The 15,574-nt window shown below is 48.7% G+C and overlaps 4 protein-coding genes across 4 annotated transcripts; 3 read left to right on the forward strand and 1 right to left on the reverse strand.

Moving 5' to 3' along the window:
• Positions 1-8: 8 nt before the first annotated feature.
• VC83_03359 (uncharacterized protein) lies at positions 9-2,566 on the reverse strand. The gene is made up of 4 exons (XM_024467007.1): positions 1,813-2,566; positions 1,485-1,753; positions 1,162-1,197; positions 9-990 (listed from the first exon to the last, which is right to left on the reverse strand). The coding sequence occupies exons 1-4, from the start codon at positions 1,967-1,969 to the stop codon at positions 361-363; spliced, it is 1,092 nt and encodes a 363-aa protein (XP_024325993.1). The 5' UTR covers positions 1,970-2,566; the 3' UTR covers positions 9-360.
• VC83_03360 (uncharacterized protein) lies at positions 2,565-4,090 on the forward strand. The gene is made up of 2 exons (XM_024467008.1): positions 2,565-3,187; positions 3,260-4,090. The coding sequence occupies exons 1-2, from the start codon at positions 2,990-2,992 to the stop codon at positions 3,509-3,511; spliced, it is 450 nt and encodes a 149-aa protein (XP_024325744.1). The 5' UTR covers positions 2,565-2,989; the 3' UTR covers positions 3,512-4,090.
• On the forward strand, positions 4,069-5,154 carry VC83_09615 (uncharacterized protein). Its single transcript, XM_024473028.1, has one exon. The coding sequence runs from the start codon at positions 4,263-4,265 to the stop codon at positions 5,055-5,057; it is 795 nt and encodes a 264-aa protein (XP_024328796.1). The 5' UTR covers positions 4,069-4,262; the 3' UTR covers positions 5,058-5,154.
• Positions 5,155-12,327: 7,173 nt separating this feature from the next.
• On the forward strand, positions 12,328-12,657 carry VC83_03361 (uncharacterized protein; the record flags this gene model as incomplete). The annotated part of the gene is made up of 1 exon (XM_024467009.1): positions 12,328-12,657. One exon carries the CDS (start codon positions 12,328-12,330, stop codon positions 12,655-12,657), a length of 330 nt encoding a protein of 109 aa, XP_024325743.1.
• Positions 12,658-15,574: the final 2,917 nt, after the last annotated feature.

Below are 15,574 nucleotides of genomic sequence, written 5' to 3' on the forward strand. Positions count from 1 at the left end.
CCAGATTTCCCTGTGTGGTGATAGCGGTGATGCTGATAATGCATGTGAATAAAAGCGTGCCTTAAATATTGCCCATCCCCATCCCATAGCTCCCTTTCTACCTCGGATTTGATTCCATTCGATTTATAGCATACATTCCGCCCCCTTTCCGACTCTCCCATCCAGTCCAGTTGTTCTATCCTGTTCAGTGACAGTCTGATCCATCCATTTGTTGTTGTTATTGTAAGAAATCTCGCTTTTACCCTCGCGATGCCATAATAAGCCCTTTCAAAGCCACAATTCCCACCCATCTGTTTCCATTTCCATATATCTACACAGCCCCACTACGCCCCCATCAGTTCTCATCCTCAACCGCCTCCACTAAGCATCCGGATTCGTAGCCCTCAAAATCGGCGGCCCCGTCCTCACCACCCTGCGCGAATAATCAAAATTATCCTGTATACTCCCCACGCTTTCCCGACTCCCACTCAGCCCTCCCTGCTGATACACCGGCGCAAATGGATCCAACCTCGGATCAACAGGCATCAACCTGCTCCTCCTCGACCCAGCACTAACAGGCGTATCCGCCACATCCCCCGCCCCGCGCCCCTCCCAGCCCTCCACCACCCGCCGCCCGTCGGTACCGAGCACGTACCGCGAGTTCTCACTCATAGTGCGTTGAGGGGTGTATCCCGTATTCGGAGTGGGAGGGGCCGGGCCGACGTCAGACTCAGCGGCGAGACGCTTGCGTCGACGGATGAAGAACAAGATTAGTGCGCCGATGAGGGCGAGGAAGGCGGCGATGCCGATGCCGAGGCCGGCGGCGCCGCCGGCGGTGAGGGATTTCTTGTTGTCGCCGGAGGAGGGGGAGTCATAGCCCGGGGGGGCGGTGGGGGTGATGGTTACGACGCGGACTTGGCCGGTGACGGTCTCGACGCTGGTGATCGGGGTGGGTGTCCAGGAGGTGGAGTCGTCTTTGGCGTTTTCTGGTGGAGAGGTGGTTGTTGGGTTCTGGGGGGTGTTAGTTGTGTGTTGAGGTCGGGGTGGTTGGGTGGGGGGAGGATAGGAGAGAGGTGGGGGGGGGTTGGGTTAGAGAGAGAGGGATGAGGGGGGACAGGGGAAAGACGAAAAGGCGAGGACGCCAAATATGAAAAGCGCATGCGCGGATTGGAGATGCAATACCGTGTGAGTAGATGAGCTAGAAGTCGTCGCCGAGACCTGTTGTACCAATGTCAAACTGGAGGCAACAGAAGCGCGGGTTCCAGACAGCCAGCAGGATAAGCTCCAACAGGGGGCAACCAACGATGGAAAGGGGAGGGGGACAACGTTATGTTAGGAAAAGGAGGATGGAACGACGGAAGGGGATATATCCGTAATAGGACGAAGGGATAGATCCATAATAGGATGAGGGGGTAGATCCATAATAGAACGAGGGGTAGGTCCATAACAGGACGAAGGGATGGATCCATAACAGGACGACGGAAATATGTCACAAGAAAACGCACCTTGTCAGGCTTTGCCGTAACTCCTGTCCCATCAGTTGTCTTTGTCCCTACGACATTCTTGTCAAGCTTGATGTAGCCGTATAAGTCCGCACCGCCGCACAAATCGGCGGGGTAGCCGGGACACTCATTGCTGCACTTGCTTATCGAGGCCGTGGAGGCGCCCGGGGCGTAGTTGGAGCACCAGCAGAGATTATCCTGGACGATGGCGAAGGCGAACGATTGCTGGCAGAAGGTCTGGCAGAGGCCATTGGACTGGTAGATGCTGTAGTCTGAAAGGGGGGAGTTAGCCAGGGCCGCAGACAGAGTGAGGCAAGTGCGAAGAACATACTTCCCGCCCTCGACGCCGTATTAATCCCCGCACAATAGGCTATAGTCAGCGCCTGCACCGGCCGAACCTGTGTCGTTATCAACACGCCTAGCGGTGCCAGACACGCCAACGCTACCGTCGCCGCCGACATGGCGGACTGCGTCCTCGGGGCAACCATCCGGACTGTGTCGTCTCTGTCTCTCTCTCTCGCTCTCTCTCTGTCACTACTGTGTTTGTCTCGACACCTGTTGGGATTGGGGGGAAGCGACGCGGTTATGGGCGCATCGATGCTTGGGCGGACACGGGGAGGAGGAGGTGCGTGATGGAGGATGGGCGCATGTACGCTCAAAGAGAGTAAGATGGCGCGGAGCCGTTCCTTTGTGTGGTGTTGTGTGTCTTTTGTCGACCGGGGGAGGCAGCTGTTTCGGAGACAGCAGCTCGGTGATAGCTCGTAGCTCGGTGATTGAGCTCAAGGAGGGTCGTTGGAGAGGGTTAGGAGGGAGAGCAGAGTATGAGTGGAGAGGAGAAGAATTGAAGGTTTGTGGATTTGTCTGGTGGATTCCAAGGACAGAGGGAGTATCGGGTTCCCAGCCAACGGGATGTGGAAGTAGTGTGGTGGTAGAGGGGACTTTGCACTATCCCTCATTTACTACCACATCCACATGCAAGAACGGCCATCTCCACCAGCAACTAAAGTACTGGGTACCTCAGAGTACAACAGGGGAAGGGAAAGGCCAGTTGTAGTTGTGGGAATTATTTTATTGTTAGACACGGGCTGGTAGACTGGGACCTGGACGGAGAGAACAGCGCCAACACGGTGATGATAGACTCATCAGGGATAGCAAAAAGAACAAAAGCTTCTTTCTTCTAGTCATAAACAGATGAGTAACCGCATCAAATCACTTCTGGTACTCTAGCAAGCTCTGACAGACCCCTAACCAGGCACCGTCGCGGTCAAGATGGCGGTTTGGCAACGACGAGTATACAGAACCCACCATAAACATCTTCCCCATACGAACTGTGCTATGAACAAAACACCATCCTGTCCTCTCCACGCCTCCTACGTACACCATCACCATCGAAAAGCCACCAAACCCACCGCCGATGAAACCACGCGTCCTCACTGGCTCCGACGGACGCACATCGCCCCTACCGCCAAGGAGCGCCGGCGTGGTGCGGACACGATGATGCGGGCACGATGATCCCGGCAGCGATGAGTGGGCGGAAGGGGGGCCGAAGGGGGGCCGAAGGGGGGCGGACTGGGATGTACGGTGGTGAGGACCTGAGGAAGATGGGAGAGAGATACGACGAGGAAGGGACGGCGTGCATATATGGGTACGACCGATCCATCACCTGGGCTGGGGATGGATCGGTCGTCAATTCCTTCCACCACCAGGTAAGACACCACCCATCTATCCCCTCCCGCCTCAAACCATTATCTCACATCTCATCTCACACACATCTCCAGCACGTCCTTCCCCCACCCCGCGTACATCTCATACCGCCACCTCTGTCGGCGTTGTTCGCGGCTCGCTGCGCTGTGTGCCGAACAACTATTTCTGGAGGCCTGCCTCCCCCTTCTCCTGACATCTTGTCGAGGTTATGTTCTGTGCCGAAGACATTCGAACATCTTGCGACGATAGCGAACAATGCTATGATGGCTTCGGGCCCAAATGCTAGACTGTTTCTAAAGGATTCGGATATGGCGAAAGGAAGCTGAGAATGATTCGGGAGGACTCGAACGACGACTCGGATACTTCGCTAGCAACGAAGAAATTCCGGGGTCCTACAACGAAGGCAGCCCGACAGGCTGCGAAAGCTGTGCGCGACGCAGCTAAAAAGCGAAAATATGCTTCTAAATCAAAGAATGTCACGAAACCTTCAGCACTACTACGCCGTGACGACGAGGATGATACTACTAGAGCTGGTACCGTACTTATTTCGGTTTGATTCGGTAGCAACGAATCCCTCTCTTAGTGTCTTTAATCTAGTGTAGCAATACAGTAAATCCTCGATATGACCGAAGCTTTTCCTTTCTGTTTAGCACCGAGTGCCGAAGCGCGCAAATATTCTCAGTAGCAACGAATCTTTCTCTTTCTTTTAGCAATGGTGTTTTTTCAATGGATAGTTTCGGTGGAATCGGAGGGCTCGGAGTTCGTTTGGTTTATACAGGGCATATAGGCATTGGTTTGGTAGGAGTGTAGGATATCAGACATCTGCATTACTAGCACATTATACTATGGATCTTTCAGTAGTACCGTAGCGTTGATAACTTCATTCAATACTACTTATGAACTATAATACAGTAAAGCACCGTTATAACGATTCTCGATTAAGCGATAACTTCATTATTGCGATATTTTTCCTGGTCCCGACAACACCACCATACAATTACCGATTATCACGATATCGCAGCTCCCTTCCTGAATATCGCTTTATCCGTGCTATGGTGTTCCTATTCAGACCTTGAAATGACGAAACGATTTTCAATAACTATTGAGCAACGCCGGGCTCTACGCAAGTGGGCACATCAACAACACCCGAAGCCTTCTCAAAAGCAATGTATCGAATGGTTCTCTCAGAACTACGGCCATAAACTCAGTCAGTCGACAGTTTCCGAGTCTTTAAGCTCACATTTCGAAGATCTAGACAAAGCTATACAACCTAGGGGATCACGACTACGAGTTGGGCAGTGGCCAGAAGTAGAGCGACTCCTTATTATATGGCAGCAACGAATTCAATCGCGTGGAGGCTTTACAAGCGGTGATATACTACAAGAAAAGGCTCGAGAGATTTGGCAACAACTACCGAACGACGATAATCTACAATGCCCAGACTTCTCAACTGGCTGGCTCCATCAATTTAAAGCACGATATCATATCAAGGTCCATACAAAACACGGCGAAGGAGGCTCTTGTCCAGAAACAGCAGAGGAGGAAATGAAGGCTCTACGAACTATCGCTGGTGAATTTCAAGAGGAGGACGTTTATAATATGGACGAGACAGGCCTATACTGGAAGATGATGCCGTCTCGAGGGCTTGCAACACAAACGCTTCCAGGATTAAAGAAGGAGAAAACTCGAATGAGCCTCGTCTTTTGTGTTAATGCTTCTGGAACTGATCGCCTACCTGTGTGGATGATTGGACAATATAAACAGCCACGCGCACTTCGAAATATCGATATACCATCAATGGGAGGGCAATGGCGTGCGAGCCAGAAGGCTTGGATGAATACAACAATTATGAGCGAATGGCTTCACGTGTAACGCTGACTTCTAAACGATAGAAGACACAGAGGTTCTCTTGCGTAAAGGTTTACTTATCAGAGGAGGCAGGGGATCAGACACAAAGGCTTCAAGTAACACGTTACTAGTATATAACAAATACTGTATTGAGTTGAGCACGAAGCTCCTATCTAAGGAAATACTATCTACTTATATAGTGGCGTCGTGCCTAGTGGACTCTTGGGAACTCACTTGAGTCCTCGGAGTCCTGGACTCTTAGGACTCTTCTCATCATCCTGCGAGTCCGTCATGTGATACTTTCGGAACTACTATTCCCCGCTGCCCCTCCAGGTACCAGGGCCGGTCTCATGCGACCTCCCTCCTTCCTGTCCTGTAGTTGGCCAGCCTTCTTGTTCCGTCGTAACACTCGCTCCCTTCCCCTGGGCATTCGTCTCGAATCCTATAAGTACGTCCATGTCCCCGGGACTCTGCTGCTCCTCAGCGAGTCCTTCAACATGCAACATGCCTACTGACACTGCCCGCAAACTCCAGGAACGCAACGATCTTGTCCGTCGAATAAAGAACCACGGATACGAACTACCCGAAATGGATTCTTGCTCGAACTGCGTGAGGCGAAACATTACTTGCGTGTCGTCTCCAAATGATTCACGGCGGTGCGCCGAGTGCGTTCGTCGCAACTTGAAAGAAAAGTGTGACTGTATGGGTCCTGAGCATCCCGACTGGGTGAAGCTCGAACGGGAGGAGGATCGCCTGGATCGCGAAGAGGAAGAAACCCTTTCGAAGTTACTTCGTCTGCGGAAGCAGAAACGCCTCATCCGAACCCGTGGTAAAGATATGCTCCGACGAGGTTTGAAAACCCTCGACGAGCTTGATGCGGCAGAGGAGGCCGAACGTGTGGCTGCTGAGAAACGTGACGCTGTTGAGGCTGAGGAACAGGCAGTTAGCGCTGCCTCCTCGTCTGTGACCGGGACCCCCGCTTCCTCCGATCCACTGGCCTACTCCCCTGCATCTTGGGATCAATGGCTGGCGGATGGCGGCGTCGATATTCCTCCAGCAGTTCTTTGCTGATGTTCCTTGTTGGTTCCCACGAATTATCCGTAGGTTCGTAATTTTCCCATTTTATCAAAAACTCTTCTCGACGTCCTACTAACCTTCTGTCTAGGATCGCTTCGACCTCATATTCGATTATCTCATTCTCGGGTTGGAGTTCGGTGTCGGTCGCAATTGGGGTATTTCCTCTTGCTGGTTCCAGTAGTGAGACATGAAATACCGGGTGTAGTCTAGACTTCCTGGGTAGCTGCAGTCTGTAATTAACTGAGCTGACTTTGTTCAATATTTTGAATGGTCCCAATTTCTTGAAGTCCAACTTTGTGCTTGGTCGTTTCGTTTTGATATGTTTCCGGAGTAGGTATACTTTATCCCCCTCCTTGAAGGCAGGTTCCATACTGCGCTTCTTGTTTGCGTATGCGGCAGATCGTTCATTTAAGAATTGGATGTCCGTCGCAAGTTGTTCGTGGAACGATTTCAGTTGTTCCACCACGATCAGGGCTTGTTCAGCTCGTGATTCATCCGGTCTTGGTTGCCTATATGCTTCTGGCTGGTAGCCATAATTGGCAAAGAACGGTGAGACTTTCGTTGCTTCTGTCATCGCGCTGTTATATGCAAACTGTGCGATGGGTAAGATCTGAACCCAGTTATCCTGTTGATGATTGACATAGCTTCGCAGGTACTGTTCAAGGGTCTGATTTAATCTTTCTGTTTGGCCGTCTGTCTGGGGATGAAAAGCTGTTGATAGCTTATGATTTGTTCCCAGTAGCGCCATCAATGATTTCCAGAATTTCGAAGTAAAGAGCTTGTCTCTATCTGAGATGATTTCTTCTGGCATCCCATGATCGGCTAATATGACTCGAATGAAGGTATATGCGAGCGCCTCGGCGTCGCTAGCTTCTAGATATGGTATAAACTTCCCATATTTCGTGAGTCTTTCCGTGATGACGAGGATAGAGTCGTATTCTATTCCTGTTAACGGGTCCTTGGAGGGTGGAAGCTTGACGATGAAGTCCAAAGCTATTGATTTCCATGCTCCTTTTGGTACTGGTGTCGACTTGAGTTGTCCATATGGCAGATGCCTATTGGATTTTGACTTGCTGCAAATGTCGCACTCTCTTACCACTGTCTCTACCTGCTTCCTCATACCTGGGAAGTAGTAGTGTCGAGTGATTCGTTCGAAGGTTCGTGTTACTCCCTGATGACCGTGTGCTGGTAACGAGTGTTGTTCTTGCACCAGCGGGCGTCTCATTTGACTTGGGACATACACTAACCCTTTGTATCGAATCAATCCTTGTTCGTCGATGGTGAAGTCGCCTTCGACTTTGGACAAGACTCGCTTGGCGCATTCGTCTGTTGCGTAAGCTTTCTTGAGTCTTTCCTCGAGTTCTGTATCTTCGATGACTGAGATCGTCGCTAGTAACTCGTTGTACTGTATTCCTGCATCTGTTTTCTTCAGAATTGCTCTAGGTCTTTCTTCCTTTGGGCCGGCGTAGTCAGTCCGTCTGCTGAGAGCATCTGCTCTTGCATTCTCGGAGCCCTTGCGATAGGTTATCGTGAAGTTGTAGGCTGCGAGGGTTTCTGCCCAGCGGACTTGTCTGCGGTTTAAAACCTTGGTCGTGGTGAAATATATGAGGTTCTTGTAATCCGTCCATACCTGCACAGGGTAGGTGGATCCCTCAAGATATACTCGCCACTGCTCAAAGGCAACGACAATAGCCAGTAGCTCCTTGTCGTGGATGTCGTAATTGAGTTCCGCGGGTGACAGTTTCCTAGAGTAGTACGCGATTGGTTTGAACTTACCGTTCTCGTCTGGTTGATTCAGACATGCTCCAATTGCGAAGTCAGAAGAGTCCATTTCGAGGATGATCTTCTTTGCAGGGTCAAATGTAGCAAGGATAGGTGCTTCCGTGAACTTCGTCTTAAGTTCCTGGAAAGCAGCCTCTGCCTTGTCCGTCCATTTGAATTCGAGATCCTTTCTGGTAAGCTCCGTGAGTGGTTGAGCTACCTTGGAATATCCCGAGATGAATCTTCGGTAGAAGTTGGCGAAGCCTAGGAAGGCTTGCACTTCCTTGACCGTGGTCGGTGTTGGCCATTCCAACACTGCCGTTACTTTTGCTTGGTCCATCTTGATGCCGTGCGTTCCAATAATGTAACCCAAGAATTCGACTTGGTTTTTATGGAACTCGCACTTCTCTGGTTTGAGGAGTAAGCTGTACTCCTTTAGTTTCTTCAGGACGAGTTTGACATGCTTGACATGCTCCTCCTTGGTTGCTGAATACACCAGGACATCGTCTAAGTAGACAATGGTAAAGATGTCTAAGTATTCGTGCAAAGCATCATTCATCAGTCGTTGCATAGATGCGGGTGCATTTGTTAGCCCAAAGGGCATGACTTGATACTCGAATAGGCCATAGCGGGTGCGGAATGCTGTTTTCCACTCTTCCCCAGCCTTGATTCGGATCAGGTTGTATGCTCCTCGCAGATCTAGCTTACTGAAGATCTTTGCTCCTTGAAATCTATCGTGTAGTTCGTTGATTAACGGCAGGGCATACCTGTCCTTGATTGTGATGTTGTTCAACGCTCGATAGTCCACACATAACCGTAGGGAGCCGTCTTTCTTTGGTACGAAAAGCACCGGACTTCCTGCTGGTGATGTGGATGGTCTGATGAATCCTTTCGCTAGGTTATCATCGATGTACTCCTTAAGTACCTTCAGCTCCTTTTCCGATAGCTGATATATTGGTCCGAACGGTGGACTCTTGTCTTTCTCCAAAGGTATCTCGTGATCCCATGGTTGGTGCTTAGGAAGCGCCTCGTTCTTAGGGCCTTCCTGGAATAATTGCTCGTATTCCTTGTACTCCACCGGTATACTCGTCGGTGAGGATGCCTGGGCTAGGTCATCGAGCTCGGAGGTTGCACATAACTCCTTCCGGCCCTGGGAGGGTTTCTCCCGTTGTCGCGTGTCCGTCCGTTGTTCACACGCGCACTGGCTCATCACAACTTTCTCGTTCCACCAGTCGATCTGGGGGTTGTGTTTCTTGAGCCATGGCATACCAAGGATGCACGCATGGTTGTCCATGTGCACGATGTCAAACTGAATCGTTTCCTTGTGCCCGTGTAGCATGACCATTTCCAATGGGACCGTTTCGTGGGTCACCATTCCTTCATTAGTCGAGATGGGCTCTCCATCTACGACCATTAATGGGTATGGTTCGGTTTTCAATTGCGTCTTGAAACCTTGCGTGTCTGCTACTTTCTTTGTCATAAAGTTGCCCGTCGCTCCTGAGTCAATCATTGCTCGGAGGTGTCGCTGTTGTATCTTAGCGACCACATATAGTTGCATGCTGCCCGTCGTGGCGCATAGCTGGTCTGTACTAGGCCTCTTCGTGTCGCTCGCCGGTGGCCTACCGTCGAGGACTCCTAGTTTTTTGACTCGTCCGAGGAAGGATAGTATTCATCCGCTTCCAATGGTGGTCCTTGGGGAGATCGTTTCCCTCGCTCTTCTGCTTCGTCTAGCAGATGTGGGTATTTCTTGTATACCTGTTCGCTTTTGATAGGCAAGTCTCCTTCAGACTGGCTTCGCCTGAGGGCGTGAACTTGCTCTGCGTCTCTGAAGTGTATCCTGGGCGAGGATCGGGGAAACAACTGATTCTGGTGTTTCTTTTTCCAGTGGAGCTTGCAGTCATCTTCGCTGCAATACTCCCAGTAGACATACGCATGCCAGGGATGATCAGTCTCTGTTGCGTCTGTCGTTGATAGTTCCTGCTGTCCTCTCACCCATGCACTATCTTCCCTCGGAGGCGTGGAGAACGTGTCTAGTTGCTCCATGGCTCTCCTTTCGATGCGTGGAGTGGGTCTCGCATTTTCCCGTCGGAGCATATCTCTGGCTTTCTCGTCGTACTTCTTCAGGGCTCTCCTGCGGTCCTGGTAGTAAAGTGTGACGCTTTTCATATACTTCAGTTTAGCCATATGCTCGACATCCTTCTCCAGTTCTTCCGCTTCTTGGGCTTCCAACTTAGCTACGTCTTGGGACGTGCCAAGCAGCCTGCGGGTATTCGTTAGTTGGTCGTAGTATCTCCAGAGGTCATCCTTGCAGTCGTCCACCTTGCACTTTAACGGAAGTTCCTGTAACAGGTTCCCGTAGAGGTCTTTAAGCATGGGGATTCTCCTCTGGCCATTGGGCTTGTCTCGTTCGGCCCTAATCTTCGCGTGGGCGTGTTTTGCCATGCGTCTTACTACGTTCTTGCACCGTGGACTCATTGGTTCCGTAGGTGCGAGTTCATCGAAGGTCTCCTGTTCCGAGACGGTGAACGATTCCGCCTCCGACCCTTCATCTGAGCTCTCGTCTTCTGGGGTGCTTTCGCCGTTTATTCCCCAGTCCTGTTTGCTCACAAACGTTGCGTTCAACTGTCCTGTCCAGGTGGCATTGAGTTGTTTGCTGACTTTGCGTCCGCCGTTCCCTTTCTTTGGCTGTCTGCAGTCTCGGGCCATGTGGCCTGGCTTGTCGCAGTTAAAACAGAGTCGTTCCTTGAATTGTCTGTCTTTCTTAGGGTCACGGGGTCGTCCAGGTTTGAACGTGGCATCGAGTTCCATTGGGTCCGACCAACGGTTGTCTCGCGGGTGTTGATCCCGTCGTCTGCCCTCGTTTCCCCGGTAGGGGTAACTTTTCTTGGGCTTGTCATAGGTCCGACGTTCCTTCTGGAATTCGTATAGTCGATTGTCGATTCGGACCGTATGTTCGATTAGCGCTACCATGTCCATTGGTTGTTGTTCCAAACGGGCAAGTTCCATACGTATATGGCTCTTCAGCCCACGTCGGTAGTGGCTGATGAGTGCGCTGGCGTCCCATCCTGTCTGATTGCCGTATCTCTGGAATTCTGTGGAGTATGTGAGGGCGCTGCCAGTCTGCTTAAGTGCAAACAGATGGTCTTCTGCGGTCTTAATCTCATCGATGTCTCCGAACATGCGTCGGATTTCCTTACAGAATCCATTCCAGCTGCCAAACATAGTCTGCGTAGTTGTCATGCTTCCATTGGTACTTTCATATTTGAAATAGTCCTTGAGGAATGGTTCGATCCATCGCAGGGCTTCCCCCCTAAGGTAGGACGCAGTCCACAGGGCATAGCTCTCCTGGGTGGGAAACTTCTCATCATTGAAGTGCTGGTACAGTTCGACCTGTAGCAAAAACACCTCAAGTTCCTTTCGGTTGCCGGAGTAAGTGTCGGGCAACTTGACGCGTAGAGTTTCCTTGAGTTCGTTGACGGTGGGTGCATCGGGCATCTCTTCATTCTCAGGCTTAGACCTCTGAGACGAAGTTGGCGTGGTGGGGGTTTTCCCCTTCGAACTGACGACAGACATGTTGCTTTGTGTGTAAGCCGGTACCTCGTAGAAGTGGTGCTCAAAGTGTAACGCTGACTTCTAAACGATAGAAGACACAGAGGTTCTCTTGCGTAAAGGTTTACTTATCAGAGGAGGCAGGGGATCAGACACAAAGGCTTCAAGTAACACGTTACTAGTATATAACAAATACTGTATTGAGTTGAGCACGAAGCTCCTATCTAAGGAAATACTATCTACTTATATAGTGGCGTCGTGCCTAGTGGACTCTTGGGAACTCACTTGAGTCCTCGGAGTCCTGGACTCTTAGGACTCTTCTCATCATCCTGCGAGTCCGTCACGTGATACTTTCGGAACTACTATTCCCCGCTGCCCCTCCAGGTACCAGGGCCGGTCTCATGCGACCTCCCTCCTTCCTGTCCTGTAGTTGGCCAGCCTTCTTGTTCCGTCGTAACATCACGCTTTCTATCGACATATTGGAACGACTCGACAAGTTCTTCTTACGATGGATAACTTCTCAGCTCATAACACTGCTCTTGAGCTTTGTCCTCCTCCAACGAACATACATATTTGTTGGCTTCCTGCTAACAGTACTAGTCGATTCCAGCCCCTTGATCAAGGCATCATTCAATCATTCAAATGCAATCATCGACGACAGTGGCTCTCTTTTATGCTTGATGCTTTTACCTCAGATCGAAACCCACTCGAATCGATGAATCTACACTTTGCGGTCCGATGGATTCTACGGAGCTGGAATCATTTTGTCACAAATACAACAATCTATAACTGTTTTCAAAAATCTACACTTGTCAGCATTCCGATTGCTCTTCCGATTCCAATTACTCCTCCAGGTATCAACGAACTCTATGAACAAGTTACACGAGCTGGCAATATTCATGACGTTATGGCAATTTCTAACTTTCTAAACCCAAGCGACGAAGAAAGGGATATACAAGATGGGACACCAAGTGAGGACGAGATTCTACAAGAGGTTATTGATGAGCATCTAGGTCTTCAGCAAACTCAAGATGATGATGAAGAAGAGTTGCAAGAGCGCTCTTTACATTCTGTGAAGAGCGCTCGTCAAGCACTCCAGGTTCTGATTGAGTTTACTGAAGAACAAGAGGCTCTTCAATCGGACTATTTACGAGGCCTCGAGCGTTTAGAATTCACTCTTGAGGCATTAGATCAAGAGTCACGGGTGCAGAGTACGTTAGATAGTTGGATTACATAAGAATCAATATAGCGATATTATCATTATAACGATATATTCTGCTGGCAGCAAATACATTGTTATAACGGTGCTTTACTGTACTTCGATAGTAACTTTAAATGTACCATTTAAGTCGGACATAGTACCATTTAAAGGATGGCTTTGTCCGGTATAGGTAGTAAATTGCTTCTATAGGCTACGTAAGACCACATACATTTCAGTTAGAATGAAGGAGATGTGTAGGTCCTTCCTATCTAATAGGATGTATAGAGGTTTCTTACGTAGGTTGACTTAACAGAGGAGGCAGGGGATTAAACACAAAGGCTTTCTAAGTAACATGTTATAGTATGTTAAAGAATACTATATTAAGCTGAGCACTGTAAGGACACAGGGCACCCAGCTCACAGTAATAGCATATGAGAGTGCGAGTCGGAGGCTAAACGGATGCTATCCTATAGGTCTACTATGAAGGATACAAAAAAGATGAAGGGGGAACCCCGTTGAGTCTGTTTCCTTGAGTACCCGAAACAGGCCCAACTCGGTTATCCCAACCCTAGCCCTGATCCTTCCACGCAACAGGTCAGCATCGACCCTGAACCCTACACCCTTACCATCCCCCACTATAGTGTAACTCGCTATGTGCTCCTCTACTGGTTCGAAACCACACCGAATCGGATTTCATGCTTGTAGTGACCGTAACAGTTCTGAGACAGGTTCTTCGAGTATCTAGGTAAGGAGGCATCCTTACAACCTTGGACCTCCTTGTCATACTGACATTCGTTGCATTTGCTATCAAACTGAAGAGCAAACTTGGAAATCTCCTCCTCAAACCTACAAGTCACTATACATATTTTGGCTTATCACACCAACAACAAGAGCAATACTACTCAACGATTGCTACAACCATCTATGATTCATTACACGTCATCGCTCCTTAGTTACTGGGCCGATATTACCACATAGCATATCTCTACAACCCTCTATGATTCATTACATGACATCACTCATACTACCACATGACATATCTCTACCAACTAGAGGCCTAGGAGCATGAATGATAGCTCTAAAAGCTCCTACGAACCTCTATGATTCATTGCATGTCATCGCTCCTTAGTTACCCACAAGATTGGTTAAGTTATGACATAATTTGTCTATGACATAATTTGTCTATAGGGGTACTCTGACCTTGGACCTCCTTTTACTTCCTATAGGCTACGAACCTAAGAGATGGTTCTATGGGATTCTCTTACGTCGACTACAGTTACCAAGCCTGGTAAGTCATGGAAAGTCTTGGAGAATGAGAGAACTACATTCCTTTAGCATAAATAGGATTGCCCTTTCCTTAAGAAAGGGCAAGCAGACAATACAGAAAATCGACTAGCACATACTTCTATGTCTTTTCCAAGCTTCCAAGCATTGATCTTGTTATTCTTTGTTTCTGAAAAGTCAGTGAGGTGCTAACCTCTGACTTACCCCTGAGTTCTCAGACTCAACATTTGTTACAACTTATCTAAACCACTCCACTACATCATACACTTGATTGCTGCATTGTGGAATAGTCTAAGCTACGACCCTTTGGCTCTGTTTCCTAAGACAGTGTGTTGTCTTAGTAAAATCATCCGTTCCTGGGTGGCTAGATTCTCACATCTGGTGCACCCACCATTACAAATTGTAACCGCTGCTAAAGTGGTCTAATACTTTAGGCTTGAAGTTGCTTAGTTCTAGCTGTTAATTTTTTGATATATTAACAGACTAGTGTAGTAACATCCGTACGAGCTTGTATTGTTGAATTAAGAAGCTCATTTGCTGCCCGTAAGGTAGTTTCGTTTAGAGGTGAGCTATTTACAAAAAGTTGATTAAAAATATCAAACTAGGTTGGTGTTTTAGGTCTTTCCAACCCATAGGGTTCCTCTTGAACCATCGTTCGAAGCACTCTTTGTAGGTTTAATGGGAATAACCTAGCTCCACGCCATGCTAATTTAATGTTGTGATAATTGCAGACATCTAATTGAGCTTGTATATATGCCTCTATCCATTTAATCTTCTGTATTCATATAAGCTGAGCTTAGTTGAGATGAGAGAGTGCAGTAGTTAATCGCTTCTTTAATAGGCTAAAAATTGCAACATCAGTGTGATGTATAAGGTAGGAGGATGAGGAGCACAATTCGATTTTAAAGACAGTGAGCTATAAAGCTTCTACTAATATAAGAGTCGTGACCATCACAAATGAGAAGGAGATATTAACCATTTGCTTTCGTACGATTCTATTGTTCTAATTGAGAATCCAGATTCATCCATGTTATATGTATTCTCTTGCGTGATTTTATAGTCTTAAACTACCTCTTTTGTAGCCCCGTCCATTCGTACGGACTCAATTCGACGCCTAATAGCAACTGTAAGGTGTGGATGGCCTAGAATAAATCGTAGAACCTAGTCCCGGCTAAGTGTGTACTGTGGGAGTTCAAGAGAGTTGAGCGACGCGTCGTCTAAATCGTAAGTTCGTTTCGTACTTCAGCTATTTCCTTCAACAACCGATGCCCTGGTGAATAGCCACTGATCGTTAACTGTTTTATCCACTTAAGAAGCACACTCTCTTGTTCGGACGAAAGTTTCTGTTGTTGCTGGCGGGCTTGAGAACGCGACAAGCCGCCATTAACGCGACGCGTTACATTCGGACTAAGCCCAAGTTGCTTTGCAGCTTCGTATGAGGACTTATACTCTCCAGATTAGACCCCTAATACAGCTTTAGTAACCTGGGCATCAAGTTCTTTAGCGTTTAGGTTTTTTCGACGCACCATTGTTGAGGAATATATGCTCTTACTCGGTAGTCCGTGTTTGTCATTACGCCACTAATGTCATTACGCCACGACCTACGTTAGTGAAGAGATGGGAAGGTTCAGAGCGATTGACGACAGCGAGGTTGGGTTTGTGGGTGCGT

The sequence above is a fragment of the Pseudogymnoascus destructans genome, assembly GCF_001641265.1.
Source record: "Pseudogymnoascus destructans isolate 20631-21 unplaced genomic scaffold scaffold_6, whole genome shotgun sequence".
Lineage (NCBI taxonomy): Eukaryota > Fungi > Ascomycota > Leotiomycetes > Thelebolales > Thelebolaceae > Pseudogymnoascus > Pseudogymnoascus destructans.

Coding starts and splice junctions, on each gene's coding strand:
- VC83_03359 (XM_024467007.1), bottom strand. CDS start 1,969: ATGGTTGCCCCGAGGACGCAGTCCGCCATGTCGGCGGCGACGGTAGCG. Junction 1,754..1,812: donor TACGGCGTCGAGGGCGGGAA/GTATGTTCTTCG, acceptor CCCCCCTTTCAG/ACTACAGCATCTACCAGTCC. Junction 1,198..1,484: donor TTACGGCAAAGCCTGACAAG/GTGCGTTTTCTT, acceptor TTGGTACAACAG/GTCTCGGCGACGACTTCTAG.
- VC83_03360 (XM_024467008.1), top strand. CDS start 2,990: ATGATCCCGGCAGCGATGAGTGGGCGGAAGGGGGGCCGAAGGGGGGCC. Junction 3,188..3,259: donor TCAATTCCTTCCACCACCAG/GTAAGACACCAC, acceptor ACACATCTCCAG/CACGTCCTTCCCCCACCCCG.
- VC83_09615 (XM_024473028.1), top strand. CDS start 4,263: ATGACGAAACGATTTTCAATAACTATTGAGCAACGCCGGGCTCTACGC.